Source organism: Morchella sextelata (assembly GCF_020137385.1).
Source record: "Morchella sextelata strain SCLS chromosome Unknown scls_21, whole genome shotgun sequence".
Lineage (NCBI taxonomy): Eukaryota > Fungi > Ascomycota > Pezizomycetes > Pezizales > Morchellaceae > Morchella > Morchella sextelata.
Genome location: NW_025408636.1, coordinates 71,895 through 91,337, shown reverse-complemented (window position 1 = coordinate 91,337; position 19,443 = coordinate 71,895). Strand labels below are relative to the sequence as shown.

The 19,443-nt window shown below is 47.1% G+C and overlaps 3 protein-coding genes across 3 annotated transcripts; 2 read left to right on the top strand and 1 right to left on the bottom strand.

The window, feature by feature from the left end:
- Positions 1-6,695: 6,695 nt before the first annotated feature.
- On the bottom strand, positions 6,696-8,385 carry H6S33_006614 (uncharacterized protein; the record flags this gene model as incomplete). The annotated part of the gene is made up of 4 exons (XM_044838074.1): positions 6,696-6,789; positions 6,840-7,956; positions 8,048-8,207; positions 8,278-8,385. 4 exons carry the CDS (start codon positions 8,383-8,385, stop codon positions 6,696-6,698), a joined length of 1,479 nt encoding a protein of 492 aa, XP_044689432.1.
- A 1,345-nt stretch (positions 8,386-9,730) lies between these two features.
- H6S33_006613 (uncharacterized protein) lies at positions 9,731-10,370 on the top strand (the record flags this gene model as incomplete). Its single annotated transcript, XM_044838063.1, has 3 exons — positions 9,731-9,889; positions 9,946-10,136; positions 10,220-10,370. 3 exons carry the CDS (start codon positions 9,731-9,733, stop codon positions 10,368-10,370), a joined length of 501 nt encoding a protein of 166 aa, XP_044689431.1.
- A 1,200-nt stretch (positions 10,371-11,570) lies between these two features.
- H6S33_006612 (uncharacterized protein) lies at positions 11,571-11,900 on the top strand (the record flags this gene model as incomplete). Its single annotated transcript, XM_044838052.1, has 1 exon — positions 11,571-11,900. The coding sequence occupies one exon, from the start codon at positions 11,571-11,573 to the stop codon at positions 11,898-11,900; it is 330 nt and encodes a 109-aa protein (XP_044689430.1).
- Between the last annotated feature and the right edge of the window lie 7,543 nt (positions 11,901-19,443).

The following is a 19,443-nucleotide window of genomic DNA, read 5'->3' as shown; positions in this document are numbered from 1 at the left end:
TGAGTGGGATCTTGACTGCAGATGGAGGGATAGATATGGATAGGGATATATTATAATTATGGTGATGATGATGATGGTACATAGTATTGCATGCAATGACCAGTTGCTGGTCCGAGGGGACCTTGTCGAGTGATGATTATGGAGACTTGACGGCCCTTTTCGGCGTTAAGGGCTGCTACCGGGCTTCGAGAATTGGTGGATGTGGATAGATATATGCAGGCAGCAGGATAGAGTCGAGCACAAGGCAGGCCTGCAGGGAAGACAGTCAGGCAGCCCGTTTGCCAATTAATAATGTGCGGATGCTGTGGTTCCGAGCTCGAGCTGGGCCCTGGTGTGATATTGATATACATGATTGTAATGGGGACCGGCCCTAACCGAAAGACCGACAGACCGACCGTCGACCGGGGAGGGAAGGGGGGGACTGTAGTCTGTACTAGGTAGGTAGCCTGTAGGGGAGGGGACAGACATGGAGGTGAGAGGGACAGACAGACAGACATCCATAGAGCAGATCATCGGCCTCTCTCACACCCACAAATCAGTCCGTCATGTGATATCTCACCCTCCCACCTAGTGTTTATGTAATCACAAACATGTTTGAGAGACATGGCAAAGTTTAAAATCGATCTCAACGCTATAGCCAACCACAGGCCCCTCGCAGAAACACACACCTTGCCTGATCCCGGGGCAGCAGGGCAGGCAGGTATCACGAATATTGCACATATCCTTGTACATGTTCACGCGGGTTTAGAACGGACCCAGGACAGGAAAAATGCTGAGCTGACTTGGATGGAGCACGGCCTCCCGGGGGAGGGGAGGGGAGGGGGGAACAAACATGGCTCGACTCGCGAACAGACGCGGATCTGGAGACTCTGCTGCCCCTGCAGCGAGATTGAGTTTAAGGTAGATTACATGCGGGCCGTATTTTGGGAGCGGAAACGAGAATGCACACGTGATGGGTGACTGGATACATGGTCGAATCACGGGGACGAGGTGGCGAGAAACTCTCCGATACGTGGAGGGCGGGGGAGTAAGCTGGCCCAGGGAGAGCTTACCAGGATGGCTTTGTGCTAGGGACGGGTATGGAGTCCTGAGGACTATATATGAGAGCCCTGGCGGGGGATGGGGTTGGATCATGGGATGTCACTCGGGAACGGGAAAGGATCGTCGGTGCGCTGCACATGTGTAGCTGGCGGCTCATATGGCAGTGTGTGATAGGTGGAGTGCAATCATGATTTGCCTGGGATATATTGCATTCGCTTCTACGTGTATTTTGACACGAAAGACAAAATCTCGACGGGACGGCTTCAATGCACACACCCTACAAACGAACCTGGAGACCAACCACAGCCGAGTCGGCATCACTAGGACCGGTTTCGGCACCGCCACCTAGACTCCCAGATAGGAGGCCCAAGACTTTCTAATATATGGGTGTCCCTCCGGCCCCTAAACAAGATGGAAATTTAGTTGCGACGTCAGCAATGTCGGTGTTATCAATAGGTCAACAGAGTGGTTCCAAGACCTACACGTCCTTGGATCATGCGCAGGCTTTGATATCTAGTGGATGGACGGGAATGGACCATAAGTTTCGGTGGTCTTAACTGGTCCGCGTTTATTGTTTGTGGTCAGGGCCAAATCCAAATTATAGGAACCTCGGGCATTCGCCTCTAGCTCTCTGTTCATACGTCATACACTTTACCGCGCGCCCTGTATTAAAAAAAGTAAAAGTGGGAGACTGAATACCGTAGAATGAACAGCACCATACATTGGAGATGAATAGAAGTAAACAGAACATTCAGTTAAAACACACTCAAACACACGGCAATCGCATCATCACCACTTGTACTCAGTGTCAATGATTAAAATGTGCTTATTCGTGCCTCTTGGCATTGTTCTACACCTCTCAGTACGTACTAGCATCCCCGCTTTCCACTGCATCATGACTATCAGAAGCTCCCCCCATAGTCCACGTATTCTACTATATCCCGGCAAGGAAGTATTATGTGGACCGCACCAGACCTGTCCCTGAGAACCCCCCGAAATTTACGGATATGCTTGTAGTGCCCGTAACCAAGACTTTAGGCGTGCCAAGGCCAACGATCAGCGTTATTGTCAATGATCGCGTGCGCCGGAATATATGGACCTGCTTAGTCAATTTGTCCTCAATAGGTATGGCCACGTGACTGGTGTCTTCGAATCGAAGGGCGAGGTGCTATTAATTCTGTCGACAGTTTCCAACGACAATGTCTAGCCTGTATGGCCGTGTTTGGAGGCCGGGGGCCAAGGCCCGACTAGGTGAAAAATGCTCGGTCGGCCCATCGTAATCAAGAACTATATTCACATTCTGGCTGAAATAGATATTCGGAGTACTAGTGCGATTGATCATATGATCGACGAGGATTTCTTTTCTTTCTTTTGTTTAATTCATTAATTGTATGATCGACGAGGAGAATAGCGGGTGGAAATGGCCATGGATAACCTTGAAGACTTCAAGGGCGACGTATATTGTGGAGTGCTCGACCTTTATTGTTTTGTCCACGAGGACATGAGCTTAGATGGGCCTTTTACAGCGATATGGCCGAAGAATGTAGAAAAAGTACTGCCGGGGCCATTATTCGGCCGGAGTGGTCCGGCATATATCGGTGCACAGCGGAAAACGTAGTCCAGAGTACGAGGTTCGGCCTGTAACATCGACGTAATATTGGAAAATTTCATTTTCTTCGATATTTGACATGAAATTTGGGTAAATAACGAAATTCTGTTCGGGAACGCCTCTCATTGGACCAGCCCACGTTTCAAGTGGACTCAACTGCCCCAGTCGGACCAAGGAGAGAAAAGAAATAGGCCGGCGGGTGAGGCTCTCGAAACTTGAGGCGTCCAGCGAAAGATGCCGCCGGGTCCTGCTGTTTCAAGTTTCAATTTAACCCGAAACAACCACAGGCCTGACCCAGTGTAGAACATGGAATGACACTCCTACCTAGCCCAAGGGCCATTGTCGTCCTCGTCTGGCCTTAAATTATGACTTGGCGGTCCATCACCAATCAGGGTTTCGTGGAACATTAGCAGTCGTTTAAAGAGACAATGGCGAAGCTTACAGATTGTGTTATGGTGAGCGTTCATGAACGGGTCAGGTTTATCAATGGGCGAAACGAGACAGATTTACCGTTTCTTCGGCCCGGACCGGCTGTACAACACGCTAAAGCCACTGGTATACGCCTAACCATTGAATGGGCATACACGCCGCGGCCGCTCAGGCGAAACATTAAGGGCCCGCTTGGGAGCTGGCCTCAGTAGAAAACAACGTTTCAATTATATAATTATCCTCCGTTAGTGGGTAGGATACGGAGAAATTTCGAAACGGAGTTTTAAGCGAAAAAATAGGTCCTAGTTGCTTATTGGGAACCTCCGTTTTCATGGAGTTAACGTTGTTTTCTGGACCCGCAAAATGGGTCGCCAAACACAACCCGTTTTCCCAGAACGGAGTTTCCGCGCGTCAAAAGGGAGTCTTAAGCCCCCATAACCCCGTTTTGGACGGCTCCCAAACGGGTCGTAGGTGTAATATATCCTGGGTTAAAGGTCAATGATTTGAAATACACGCCAAGCTTAGGAGGGTGAAGCTGATATAACCTTCACTGGGGTTGGATTACTTGAGACGGTCAGTTTGGATATATCGCATTGATCTAGATCTAGAAGGATAGCCCGCGACCTCCGGCCGACTAGCTGGTTTCACTGAAAAATATTATTCGAAAGAATTAGTTAAATTTAATATAAAGATAAATGGACCAAGTTCAAAATAAAAACTCTGTACAAGAAAGAAATAAATCATATACGAAGAAACTATGTACAAGAAATAAAAACCAATTTTAAAAAGGATAAAAAAAATTGATACTTATGTCTCTACCACGGGAGTAAATGCATCGGGAAATGCATCGTGCTATAGTAATGTTGAGGGAAAGGCATCAAGGTGATGCCTTTCCAGCAAGGGTCTCTTGGAAAGGCATCGTTTGGACGCCTTTCCTGTGGAAGGTATCCAGGGATGCCTTTCCCGATGCCTTTGTGATGACTTTCTGATGTCAAACTAACTAAAATTATAGATTTTCAAGAGCTAATGATATTGTTGTTTTCTAAGATATTTCAAAGAAGTGTAACCAAGAAACGAAGAATATATTGTATGACTGATGAAGAAAACAAAGGTGGGAGAGCGAAAGCTCTCTCTTTATAGTTACAAATCTAGAGGCCAAAACTGCCTCTAGTACAATAGTACACATAGCATAGAACAACGTCTAGCTTTTACAATGATACGTCTGATACGTCTACAATAGAATTGTTGACAACAAACATAACAACATAGCAACGATTGACAATAATCAACAATTGTACCTATCAGAAAACCAAAGATTAGCTGTGAATCTTATGATAGCCTGAGTTCAATCCCAACTCAAGTCATCTTTTCAAAAAATAGATTTTTAGCCTAGTTTGAGCCCATGATCCGTTTCCTGATTCATTACTTGATTCATCGCTTGATTCATTTCGTGATTCATTTCTGGACGACTTAATTTTCTTCATTTCCAGACGACTTTATTGATGCTTTTCGAATTTCCACAACAAATGTGATGCATTTCCCTGATGCATCAACTTCCGTGGTAGAGCATGTACAAAAACAACTTACACACCGAAGAAACCCTAATCCACCAAAGAATCCTGGAACAGCTTTGCGGTTCTCGTTTAGAGGGTTTGAACGGGGGGCTGGTTTTGAGGCCATGCTTCCAGTTCAGAAGAGAGTTGGGGGGACAGGAGCTCGAGGTAAAGGAGGAGATTTTGCACCTCAGTCGTTACTCTAGCAAATGGAGAAAAGATTTCCCTCGCTTACCAGAGTAACAACGCGGAGGCATGTAGTATAGGTAGTAAAGGAGAGAGAGAGAGAGAAACAGAGTTAGAGTTGCAGTTGAAGCTGGCTATAAAGCATGAGGAAGGCTGTGCCAGGAATATTGGCCGCACAAGCTGCTAAGTTGGAATGGGCTGAGCCTAAGTTGTGGCGGATCATGGGGAGGAGTGGTAAATGTTAGATGCTAGGTGCAATCTTTATTGTTGCATGTAACTACGACGCTCTTTAACATTAAATATGTTGGTTGGGTCGGTTTTCCTCTTTCTTTCCCGGGTCGTGGAGGATTGAAGATCTACCTTCGAATGAAATCCAAGGGAGATATCTCGATAATTATATGTAAGAGGAACCCTAACCCTGTAGATTTGACACTTACACCACTTGAGACGATATCTCCTGCGCTACGCATCGATAATACATTGCAGAGTAACTATTCAATAGGGGCGGGTGTTGATACCCAGTTCTTCCTAGGGTGTTGTCCTAAATATACATAGGTAACCCACTCCTAGCTTGACGCACCCCCATATCAGGCATCCCATCTTTCAAAGTCAAGAGCTCATCCCCCTTCCTAGCCACCAGAACTTGAATCAACAGATACAAATGTTTAAGTAATTGACCACGCCTGCGACGTAGTAATCCTTGGAGTAATTACGCGTGTGGAACGTTAGGATTGCTCAGGAATGATCAACTAATCATGACAACTGAGAATTTTGAGAAATGGCATTCATTAAGGCTGGGGATATCCGACGGGCCCGCGTATATGTTTATAGATGTAGAGTCAGTATACTAGTGATATGAAATACGTAAGTTAAGATAAGGATTGAGAAACCGGGGTGGGTTCTAAAGATTTGTACCCAAAAAATAAGATTCTCAACAGGCGTGGAAATGGGCAGGTGCTGTAATCTTTCCCACGGCATCTCTGGATTAAGTATATAAAGTCCTGTTGTTCCCGGCAAGTATAGATGGAATATCGATAAAGAATAGACGGGATAACAAGTTCGTACACATGGCGGGCCATAAGTTGTAATTGAAACTCTCGAGTTACCATTACAACAGCTAGTAGGCTCTCTGATACTATACTCTTTGCTTTATTTGAATTCCCCTGTCCGGCCAGCCTGACCAAGATTAGGACTACAGAGAAACCTATCATAATTCTCGAAATTCCACCTTACTAAACTTCTAGCGTTCGGAGGAAACAGAACCTATTTTTTTCTAACAAATACCTATCTCTAGATTTCATCCCTAAAATACTTCTAGCAGAGTTTGGCCACCGTGGGGGTGGAATTGTGGTAGGTTTTGCTGTATTCGTAAAGGTCAGGGTTAGGGTTCAGTTTTCAATTTATGTAGACCCGTCTTCCTTCGATTTTTGATCGATCAATCAGAGAAGAAAAGACTAATCAATACTGGGTTACACGTTATTTCTCAATCCTATCCGGAAGGTTATTCGAAGGATTTGATATCTTTAAGTCGATAGATCTTAATTTAGAGGCTTGCCAATATTTCGATTTGACGGACGTGGTCTTCTTAGAGAAACAATTATCTTAAGGGCTCGAAGATGAACAGAAAGAGAATATTGGGAGCGGGAAAGGCGAAAGATTGATTAGGCGGCGGTACTCTCTATTGCCAGAGCAGTGCCCCCTTACACTCCCTTAAGCTTATCCAACTATTGAACTAATTTCGAGACTTATGTTTCGTAATTGAGACACATAAATTGCCATGATATTAATTACACAAAACAAGCACAAACAATAAACAATTCCATCTCCGTGATCCGTCCAAACTCGCATTTTGGCCAGAACCTTTCCTTTTTTATAAACTACTGATAAACGGTTGCCGTGACAGTAACGCAGGTACCGGCCGTCGTTGTCGGTGTCGAAGCCGCCGTCGTGGTAGTCGTGAGAGTAACTCCCCTATCTACACTGTTAGTACTTATTGTTCTCACTCGGACCGAGGTACTCACGAGACAAGAACCTCCGGCTGTCCATTCGACACGTTGACACAAATGTTTCCGTTGGAGCCCGCAGTGTAGGTCGCAGTTCCCAAAGCACTGGTGAAGACGGTTCCGCTGGCAACACCGGTGTTGAAACAGTGCTGGCCGCTGGTGCCACTTCCGTTGTTGGTGGTCAAAACAACGACTTTCCCGCCAGCACGGCTGAAGGCGTATGCGTTCGCGGTAACATACAGATGGACGTGATCGTTCGCGCCAAGACCACCGGCAGCCTTCTTCGCGGCCATGAGCTTCGCGGTGAAGGTGTACAGGTCGTGCGTGGTGCTGTATCCACTCCTCCAGAGATCCTCACGATTTGCTGGGTCGTTTCCACCGGTATATGCCTGCTCGGTACCACCATAGAGAATGGGGATACCACGGGAAAGCATGGTGAAGGCAAGGGCATTCTTGAGGAGGGTCCAGTCAGAGTTGATGCTCAGGAAGCGCTGCACATCGTGGTTGTCGATGAACATTCCGAGAAGCTCGGGACGGGCGAAGTTGTTGCTGACGCTGTTGTGCTGGTCGACAAGGGGCTGGAAGCTGGCCTTGCGGGCGTAGGCGTCCGTGATCACATAGTACATGGGGAAGTTGACGAGCGAGGACATGTAGTTCTGGTAAGGTCCTACATATGCGGGGTCACCGTTGTAGACCTCTCCAATGCTGAAGACACCAGCAGCACTGGTGAATCCCGACCAAAAGTCCTTCTCGACGTGCTTGACGGTGTCGAGACGGAGTCCATCGATCTGGTAGGTTGAGACCAAGTTCTTGATCCATGACTGGAAGATTGAGCGGACATTGGAGTCCTCAGTCTTGATATCAGGGAGACCGGCGATACGGCAGTACTCGACGTTGGCTTGGTTGTTGTAGTCGGTGATGTCACAGCTTGTGTGGTAATAGCCATCGTTGTTGAAGGGGTTGAAGGTGGTGACGTCTCCAGCACCCATGTGGTTGGCGACAATGTCAACCATGATGTACATCCCCTTGTTGTGCGCAGCCGTGATCAGCGAGGTCAGGTCCGCGGCAGAACCATAGTTGGTGTTGACAGAGTAGAGGTCCTTGGCCCAGTAGCCGTGGTATCCGCCATCAGTGTCTAAGTGCAGATGATTGTGGTCAGAATCGAATCATATAGAATATGTATATTATCATTACCGGGAGTGCGGAGAGGAGGGGGTTTGAATTACTAGCAACGATGGGAGTGATCCAGATGGCATCAAATCCGAGTCCCTTGATGTAGTCGAGCCTCTGCTCCATCCCCTTCCAGGTACCGCCGCAGTAAGAGCTCAGACTGCTGCAGGCGGTGGTGCTGGAACTGGAGGTCTTGGCAAATCTGTCCGTAAGAACCTAAATCCTGCTGGTTAGTCATTGACCTGTGGAGGCATAGCTATAGCTATTGGTTGGTTGGGGAACAAACAAAGTAGATGGATCTTGTCTTCCATGCTTCACTGTCCGCTGCTAGAACGACTGAAGGAGCGAGCAGGGCGCCGAGAAGGCAGGCGAAGGTGTTGCGGAGGTTAACCATGTTGACAGTGGACTGACTGATCTGCTGAGATATGCGACCTGAGGCTTAAGGAATGTTCACCGTGATGATGATGAGGAATAGATACAATGAGAGGTACAGATGATTGACTTTATATATCTGCATCTTTTTGTGTCTGAAATGATCAATTCGAATTCGATATCCAAGCACTGAAACGACAGGGGGGGAGAGCTAGAGGGCTTGGGGAGTTTTCCTTTTTCCCTGCAAAGATTAACCCCACACAACGTGGATTGCCCAGGGCAACATGGGGGAGTGTAATTAATTAATTGCACTCTGTTTTCTTCAGCCCAGTCCCCAGCTCGCAATCCCGTAAGGCATCATCAACAGTACTGAACGAGGTATTTCCTCATTTCCGGCCGGCCTATAGCGAGTCTGCCCTGAACTCTCGTGAAAAGGAATAACAATTAACCGGCCGGCCGTTTGACTTCCGTTGCTGGTGGGGTAGCTAGTGGTGAATCGTGAAGAGTTTCTTGGGGCTAATACCAAGTCTTTAGGTTGTAGAACCAACATCATTCGGTAACGGTCGAAAGTGGTGCCTCTGATGAGGGAGCAGATGGTGCAAATGGTGCCTGAGAAGCGCGCATGTGATGTCCCGGTTGCACTAATGGCCTAATCGGGACCGGGTTGTAGTAGTAAGCACGCATGGAACAATCTGAATAAACTGGGAATATTAGCCAATGATCCCTGAAACCAGTATCACTACCACCAAATTAAGGCCCAAATAGTAGAAACCCCACCCCCGCCCTCTCATTCCGGGGAAGAAAGCCAAGGGCGTGGGTCGAGTGGTACAAACATTAGAATAACCATATTCCTCCGGCATCCGACGCCCATCCCTGCAGTCTCTCGGCCATCCTGCTGAGTTCTTGGGCGAGTCTTGCTCACCAACGGGAAACTTCCCGGAAATACCGTCGTCTTTAAACTATTCCCCTCGCCGGAGACTCAGCGGCATCCCGGACGGTGGTGGCAGCGTTCCTGTTCCTGGGTGCCGATGCCGGTCCATGTCCTGTCCTCTAGTTAATGTGGAGTATTTGCGCAATCAGGGGTAGAGGCGGGGCATCAGGCGTAAGCTGGGGTAGCCTGGTTTACTCTAATTCAGATTGTGTTATTCACACGTGTGAAAGAAGCGCATGGGAATTTCCAAAAGAACCAAGCGAGATGGGCCCGGGGCTGAACATGAAGGTTTATCCTCACGATGTTTCCCGCTCCAAAGGACGTGGGTAGATAAAGGCCTCTGGAGATCTCTTTTGCTACAACCTACACTGCCCCCCCTCTCTCCCTGATCTCCCCCCTCTGATTTTGATTGTAACTTTCATCATCTTCGGCCATCATGAAGTTCCACGCCCTCTTTACGTTCCTCAGCGCTCTGCTCCTCTCCTACACATGCGCGGCAACCTCCTCCCCAGCAGCGCATCTTGAGAAGCGTGCAACCCAGGTCTCTGTCACCAGCTACACCTTCACCAACAATGTCCTTGCTGGTTCCATCAAGGTGCGTATACCCCCTTCACTCAACGCATGCATCCTCGCAGAAATTGACAATACCAGGTCCAAAACCTCGCCTACACCAAGGTCGTAACTGTTGTCTACGCCGTCGGCAGCACGTGGACAACCTCGCAGAGCTTCGCGGCCGCCTACAGCAGTGGCCCAGCATCGGACGGCTATGAGGTGTGGACCTTCTCTGGAACTGCGGTGGGCGCGACCCAGTTCTACGTCAAGTATGACGTTAGCGGTACTTCGTAAGTTCTCCCAATGCGTCCCTCCCCCGCCCCTCGTTGCAGTTGTAGACAATATGTTTGCTGACACGACTGTGATTGCAAAGATACTACGACCCTGGGAACAGTGTAAACTACCAAATCTCGGCGACGACATCCTCGACTACTACCAGTGCAGCCCAGTGCACGGTGACGGTTACAACCACGATGCCTTTGGCACTGATGCCGAGAATGGCTGAGGTGACGGGTATCTTTTAGACATATCCAGGTACAGCACTGTAGGATGTAATGGGTAGAGACTAGCAGTTGTGGTCAGTGTCAAACAGAGAGAGAGGTCATCTGGCCAGCTGGGTGTTTGGTGATGTTTGAGAGAGCGTAGAAAAATAGCAAATAAATGTTTGTTTCGGTCATCGTGGCCACTACTCCCAATGGTATGAGCGTAGTGCTTCCGACAAGTAAATGTTTTATGAGGTTTATCACAGGATCATGCTGTAGTGCTCTGTTACATTCTGGCCAGTCATAGGACCACGTCGGGGGCCGTACTTCATAGCACTGCAAAAGTGTACGTACGTGTAATTAGACACAAGTATAAGGTACTGTACATCACATGACAAGAAAATATACATACCTGTGAGGGCGAACGAAGGACCACCTTCACGTGAGTATGCTGGCCTTTATATTACATGCGTATCGGCGGTGGAATAGATCTGTGTTTGGGAACACATACTACATGTAATTGTATGAATAAATTTTGGTCACATGAAAGCGTACACCTGATCAGCTACACCTGAGTTGAGTCCAAAATTCAAGACTCAGACGAAGTGCGGCACAATGTATGCGCCAATAAGCCGTAGACGCAGGTACACCCCCCCGGCAATCCGTCTTTCCCGTGTTACTTTCAACATAGACCTGGCTTGCATGAAGTTGTTGCATGTTATCGATAAGTACCAAGAAATTTGAGAATCCGCTGTAAACTCGACAGTCGATCGACTGCTTCCGATAAGCATATATATATATCCTAGTTCCTGGAATTGCATCATCCCGTATGTAAATACTACTCTATATGTTGGTATCCCTGGGGGTATAGGCACTAGATTTATGACTTGTACGTTTGAGCTTAAGTTTACAAGGTCTCCATGATCAGCGGGTAGTTCCCGCCAATGATGAATGTGGTGATCAGTACTTGTGCTGCGGGCTAGGATTGGAGAAGCCGTTTCCCCGCCGAGACTAAGGGTTAGGGCTATCGACGTTCTACAAACAACGCCGGATGGGGAGTTTCAGCAACGAAAAATTATTGTATCGGGTCCCGGATCACTAGTACGTCCTAAACCTCTCCATGAACAGTAACTACTTGTAATAACGTTGTTCGGAAGTAGCATCAATAATGAATAACCTTTATGCGCACCCACCTATTTCAACTCAGGTGGCGCGGACCAGATGGACCTTTTCCCTATCACCATGTCTCAACTACCTGACCACCTTGCCCGCTTCCAAAAAATCAATTCACTCGTTCTTGACGATATTCTCGGCGTTGATGATCTGCTCTGCATGGAAGAGCATGTACCCAACCAGGAGAGGTTGAGGAAAGCTCAGATGCGGGTATATGTGCGGCTTCAGCAGAGTCAAGGGAGGCCTTCAGTTCCGCTTGACAGGAAGGTTAGGGAGGAGAAGGCATACATCAAGGATGCCGAGACCCACTCTATCAACTATGGAAATGAATCAAAAAGTGCATCATATACTCACGTAAAACTTTGGTCTGAAATAAATCATCGAAAATGTGTTTATTAAATAGACTGTCTTTAATGAGGAAATGAATCTTTTTACTATGGGGAAGTGAATTCGGAAATTAATCTTAAGTCCATATGTTACTTTAATAAACACATTATTTATAAACCCTGAAGTTTATATAATAAAAGAAAAAACAAAAGAGATACAAGAAAAAAGAATTCACCAGGGATCGAACCTGACCTATTATGCTTGCCTATCTCAAGTCTTACTACTCTTCGGTACATTAATTCCCGATTTGGTAAAAAGATAAGCCTCTAGAAACAATTTATTGATAAATAAGCATTAAATAAGGATTTATTGATAAACAATGGCGGTATTAGCCTTAAGTTGAGATAAGGTTCTTTCTTGGGTAAGAGTTTTTCAACAATAAGGCATATATACAGTTTATTTTATAGATAAGCATTAGATTTAGATAATTATTACCAAAGAATTTAAGTCTTTATACCTGATCTCCCTTATACATTAAATAAGGCTTTTTTAAGGATTTTTGGTGGATAAAGTTTATGTAATGCTGAAAAATTCACATTGTATTAGCCATATATTACTTCTAGCATCGGTATTTTAGTTCTTCTATAGTTTAATGGGTAGCATGAGGTAGATACCACCTGCAAGACTTTAGATTCGATACCCCGCTTTTTTCTTTTTATTTTTATTTGAAAATAATCCTTAAAAATCAATATAAGCCTTATAATCCTTATAATTTTTAATAAGCTTTTAAATTTAAAATAATCCTTATTTGAGATAATGCTTATTTTAGATAATGGTTATTCGTTTGAGTTTATTACTGCAGACGTAAAAGTGGAATAAGCAATAAACTGCCAAAAACAGTTAAATAAGCATTATTTCAGCATTATACGACGCTTATAAAAATACCAAATCGGTGGTAAAGTGTTATAGTCGACAGGTTGACTTGACTCAAGCAGTTACGACTAACTATACTGATGAATCGAATTGGCTCAAGCTTTTCCAATGCTCAAATTGAAACGATCGAATGTTTTGTATATCATTTTAATCATAATGGTGGGTGACATTATCCTTGGGAATTTAGTTGAAAATGTTGCAGTAGGAAACCCTAAGACTAGGAGCATTTGTTCCCATAAAGAGATCTAGAATGACTTCTCTTGAAATAGTATGCTCAGAACCCATTCATAGTATTGGAGGATTTCATTTGTACTCATATTCACGGGTTCTGACTAATTCTTTATTTCCTATTCGTCAGTTTATTGTTGTTTGTACTACTTTTCTTTAAGTATAAATATGGGATGATTCCCACTTAGCTAGAGTTGAATCAAAACGCTCATTTACGTCAATTCTTTACATATATTTTCTCTAGGTTATGAGCTCGGAGAGCACTCATGCTTACACACTCCAACCCATTTTACTTCAAACATGTCTAGCAATAGTGTCAAAATTCCCGCTTTAGCATTCAAGCTATCTGTAACGACAGCTATGTATTTCGGTGAGGTGATAAACTGGAACGAGGAAAGGAGGTATTGTGCAGTGGAATTAGGATTTGTAATGGGGATTTCTGTTACGTTCTGTCAGTTTCTGTTATGCGAAGGTATTAGTTATTATTGGACTGTGGTTGGATATATAAGGGGGCATTGTCTTGTGCTTTTACCTGTTTTCTCTCTTTCCTTCTTTCCTTATGCAACCTCTGTATTCTACTTGCTCGCTAAGGCTCGCAAAGAACTCCCTGATAACAAACCTCGCTTTAAAAACATTTTATTTTATTCCCTTCGGTTTACCTGGTATACCATACCAGGCTGAGCCACTTCGTCCCCGATCGTACGGTCGCGTTTTGTTGTTCCAAGCGAAAGAAACCTACGAAAACTGGCTTCCGGCGAAGAATTCTCCAGCCTTGACCTCCCGAAAGGAAGGAAAAGAAACCTTTCCGAAACATCACTCTACGCCGCCAGAAGAACTGGACATTCAATCATGTCGCAGCAAGCATCGCTCCAGTCCTTTTTCACCCAGTCTTCCCAGCAAGGGACAGCCCCTCCGCAGAACAGGAACACTCCGGTTCCCGACCCAACCCCATCTGGAGCTCAGGAACAGGAATTCTCCTCGACCTTTGCAACAGAATCCGACTACAACGACCTATACCAACCGAGAATTGACTACCTCTACCCGAGCGTTGTCCCTCAAACCACGTACACCCAGACAGACTTAAACTACATCACCTAGGCCATCAGACATGCCACAAGCCGGATCTGCCCACCCTCCGACAGGATTGAATACCTCGAAGAGCAATCGTTCACTCTCCGGAGAACAGTGGATACACTAAAACACCAAATCGAGGCACAAACAAACATGATCACCAACATGCATTCGGCGATCCACGCCCTCCTCAACAAACAACCACAACCGCAGCAACTGCAGCAACTGCAACAACATCAACAACAACAGCAACAACAGCGAAAACCACAACAACCGCAGGGACAGAGAATGCCCCCTCCAGCGGTCCCCCAAACAGTTCCCCAAGCAGCGCCACAGGCAGCTCCTCAGGCCCCCCCACCCGCACCTCCCCAACAAGCCCCACTCCGTGGATGGAAGGCAGGCACCTGGGCCGCCGTGGCCTCAGCACCCGGTCCCGCCCAAGGAAATTTCCAGGTTGTCGAGAAAAGAAAGAAGCCCGCAAAGCCAAAAGCGGACCCCCTATTCAAACCAGAGTACACTAAAATCAACAGGGAGATGATTGTTGAAACCACTGCCCCATCGGACGTCAACCCCTCCGAGATCAGGACCTTGATCAATGCAAGAATCCAGGACGAGTCCTGCCACTTTATCTCAGCAAGAAGAACACCTAAGGACAACTTCATCCTGGAAACAAAGTTCATCACCCCAGCAACAAAGGCGATGGAATACGCCAAAGAAATTGAGGAGGCTCTCCTCACCCTACAGGTACCGGTCGCCGTCATCCGCGCAAACTCCAAATGGTCAAAGTTCCTCCTCCATGGAATCCCCACAACGGTCGGGGAGGGCATCGAGGCGGGACAATTGGTAGTATCAGAAATCAGAAGCAACTACGGAGAGAACTTCCAACTTGCCCAGGTTCCCTGCTGGATCTCCAGAGCAGAGACTCGAATGGAGAAAACCCACTCATTAATGGTCATCGCGCTCCCAGGACAAATTACAATGGAAACACTAGGAGTTAAATTCCTATCTCTCTTTAACCGAAGCTGTCATATCGAGGCCTTCCTTCCAACCTTCCCGGACACCCAGTGTGCGAAGTGCCTCGAATACGACCATCGCCAGGAGAAATGTAAGAACAACGGGAAATGCGGCCACTGCGCCGGAGATCACCTCACCAGCTTCCACCCATGTAATGAATGCCAGGGAGGATATAGATGCACCCACACCCCAATCAGATGCCTGAACTGCAAAGGAGCTCATAAGGCCTCCGACCCACCATGCCCCGAAAGGGCCAAACGCCGATTCCTCAATAAAGGGAAGGAAAACGCCCCACCCGCTTAAGACCCACCGGCACCCGTCCAAGAGCTGCTCCCAATCGTCCAAGTACCAGCCACCGCCCCGGTCGGAGCCACACCCGTTCCCGAAAATGACCAACACATGACAAATAATGCCTAGGCCCCGAAACACCGCGCTCGCACACCAACTCAATTGTGCACGGAGCGAACTTATTATCAAGGCGGCGGTAGAAGAAGCAGAAACAGACTCTAGTATTTATTTTCTACTATTACAAGAACCATGGACCTCAGCAGAGGGATACCCACCAGAATCAAATCTCTTTTATATTTTTACAGCCAGCAACACCAATACAAAGTGTGCAACATATGTCCGCAAACATGCCAACCTCAAACCAAAACACCACTACACACACGATAATTTCATAGTATCGATTTCGGTAGAAATCCAGAACAAGAAAACCCAAATCCTAAATATATACTCCCCAGGCCGAAGTGGCCCCTTTGCCCAAATAGCAAAAACAATCCAAACCCTCGACAACTGTCTAGTAATGGGAGACTTCAACTGCCATCATCAAATGTGGTACGGAATAACATCACATGAATACAGAAACAACAGCCGAGCAGACCGCGCCAACGGTGCACGGCTAAAACAATGGATAACTCGACAGAAACTGACCCTCCTGAACGAACCAGGCGTCTTCACGCACTTCCCCAGAGCCAGAGGAAAAAGGCCGACAATCATCGACCTTACATTTGTAAAAGGCCCAACTCTCGACCACAACCTACGATGGAGCACTGAATCCTATGGAGTGGGCTCAGACCACGGGAGAACCTCCGTTCACTTACACTTGGAAAAACCACCCTTTGTACCAAGACGGATGTGGCGACAAACAGACTGGAAGCTATTGGAGAACCACATGTCAAACATTTTCCTCCCTGCAGAGGCATGGGAAACCAAGGAACATACGGAACAAACTGTCGACTTCTTCCTAGAACTGGTCAGGGCAACAATCAGTATAGTAACACCACTCTCGAAGGAAGGAGTAAGAGCCAACTCCTGGTGGTCAGAGGAAATGAAACAAATGAAGGCAAGGGTAAACGCGGCAGAAAGGAAGGCGAGAAATACAAAGAAACCCAACCACGTGGAGGAGCACCGGAAGGCATGCAGAGAATGGACAGGCATGATCCGGAAAGCAAAAGCGGACCAGCGGGAAAAGACAATGAACGAGGCGAAAGGTAGTGAGGTCTGGAGAATCCTAAATGCAGGAAGGAGAAGAGACACAATCATACCAACAATACAAGGTGAAGAAACGTTTGCGGGGAAATGCCAAGCTCTAAGAGCTCAACGTTTCCCCTCAAAACGGACGTCCCCCAACCATCCCCCTTTAAACATTAGGCCCCCCTCTTTTGACCTTAGCAATACCTTCGACATAGTCACCCCCGAAGAACTGAATAAAGCAATCGACTCCTGTCCAGCGCATTCGGCGACCGGCCCGGATGGCATCCCCTATACCTTTATTAAAGCGATAGTCAGAGCAAATACAACTCTAATCCAAGACATGTTCTCCGCCATGCTCCGGCACGGAGTACACCCAGCGGAATGGAAAATAGCTAAGTGCATCCCGATCCCGAAACCCGGCAAAGCAAACTATCATGAAGCAAAAGCCTATCGGCCCATTTCCCTTCTACAATGCTTCAGCAAAATCCTGGACAAGATAGTGGCTCAGAGACTCTGCACCGCTGGAGAAATCCTAGGCACACTCTCAGCGAATCAATTTGGAGGAAGACCAACCATCTCGGCAATCGACGCTCTCCTGAGAACCTTGACACTAATACAACAAAACTTACTACTGAAAAACATTACCGGAATCGCTCGACGAGGCAGACCAGCGATCCTAACCAACGATATCCAAGGAGCATTTAACTGCGTCGACCACCTACTCCTCGCGGAAATTATGCACCAACAAAAATTCCCCACCTACTTAACAGAATGGTGCAAGGAATTCAATGCCGGCAGAAAACTACAGTTCCAATTTAACCATGAGCTAGAGGAACCACAACCCTATGATTCTGGAGTGCCGCAAGGAAGCCTCATGTCCCCGGTGCTATTTATGATCTATGCTGGAGTAATCCTGGACCCAACAAACAGCCCGAAAGAGATGGACACTACTTACATCGATGACGACGCGCTGGTACAAATATCCAAAACACCAGGCTTCACAATCAAGAGAATGGAGGAACGAATGAGAGAGAGACTAATAAAAGCTGAGCCACTCCAAATCAAATACGACCCGGATAAATCCGATCTGATCTTCTTCCGGCCCACCACATCATCCATACAACAACCACGACTCCCGGTCTAAATCAACAATATCGAGATACACCCCAAGGAGAGGCTGAAATATGTAGGAGTCTGGATAGATCCGACCCTCTCCTTCCGGCCCCACATCGAAGCAGCGATCGCAAAAGGCCTTAAAGCCCTCCACCAGATTCGATACACCGCCCACCTGCCAGGCATAACGGTTAAAACGATCCACCACATCATAACACAAGGCTTCCTCCCAAGTCTACTCTACGGATCCGAGGCTTGCTGGACGGATGCAGACCACATTATAAGATCCCTCGAACCACTATACAATGAAGCGGCCCGGATCATCACCGGCCTACCACGATGGACCAATAGAGCTAAACTCCTCCGAGAAGCAGGCCTACCCCCCTTACAACATCTTCTGACATATCGCTCAAGAAAGTACGGAACCAGAATACTTTGCACTGACGCAACCCACCCCAACAATGAATCCCTGATCGAGCTCCTCCCATACAGAGAAGCAAACATCAAAGGAACAGGCTTACACCGAATCGCCTCCCTACTACTCCCATATCAGACCCCCGGAAATGCGAGAGATAAGTGGAACCAATATAAACTACTACGCGATCACCTGTTGGAAGAATGGAATACACAATCAATACCGAACTACCACCACCGGGGGGAATTCCGCCCCCCTCCCAAGATAGCGAAACTCACCCTTACGGAAGCAAAAAAAGTATTTCGAATCCGGTGCCAGACCACCCGAATCAACAAGCACGCAGTTCATACAGACCCCGAACCATGCCAGTGTGGAATGGAAAACTCAGCGAAACACATACCTATGGAATGGCCAGCGTGGGCTCGAATCCGCACCCCTCTGATAGAGAAGATCCCCGGAGCGATGACCTGGGAAAACTGGATGTTTACAAACCTGAGAACGGACCTTATCCTACAATTTGCAAAACAATCTCAACTCTCGAAATAGTACGAGTCGGCGGAGACGGAGGCGGACCTGGAAGAGGGTATGGAAGAAAATGATTAGGGACGGGATTAGGAAGGGCAGTTTCCTTTTACTCTTTAATTTTGGTTTTATTTTTTGTTTTGATGGATCCAGCGCTCGAGTCCGCTGAGATATGTTATCTTTCCTTGTCGTTGGGCTTTCTGGTTGAGTTTCGTTCTGGAATTCTCTTGTTATTGCTTGTGTTTGTTCGCGTTTGCTTTGTTCTTGTTTTTGTTCGTTTGCGTTTGTGTTTGTTGTTTTTCTTTCTTTCTTTTGTGCGGTTCGTGTTTTAGGCGGTCGGGTCGGCGTGCGATAAGTCTTGTACTTCAAAGCAATATAAGTTTCTTCTTCTTCTTCTGTATTCTACTCGCTCGCCTCTGGCTCGCGATAGGATTTCTTCCCCCCGAGATGGAGTTATACTGATTCTCGAATTTCTTCGGTCCCTGAACTTCCCTCGCTCGACACCCCCCCTTCTTTGTTCGTTCGGTGCCCTCACGGGATGCGTCCACCGTTCACCCCTCGCCAAACCAGCGGCTACTCTCGAAAGCCGCCTTCGCCCCTCCTTATTTTCACTCATCGCACGAGTGATCCCACACGCCGGGTACGCACACTGTCAGTAATCTCCAGTAAGCGAAAACCTACTCCCAAAGCGCTCGACAGCCCGCGAAGTTAGCGACCCTTCGGTCGCGAAACTATCGTCAAATTTTTTACCCGAGGTCCCGTGACCTTACCCCTCCCTATTGGCCTTAACCAGGCAACCCATTCTTAACCGAGGCGGCCCGCTCCCCTCACCCCAACCTAAAC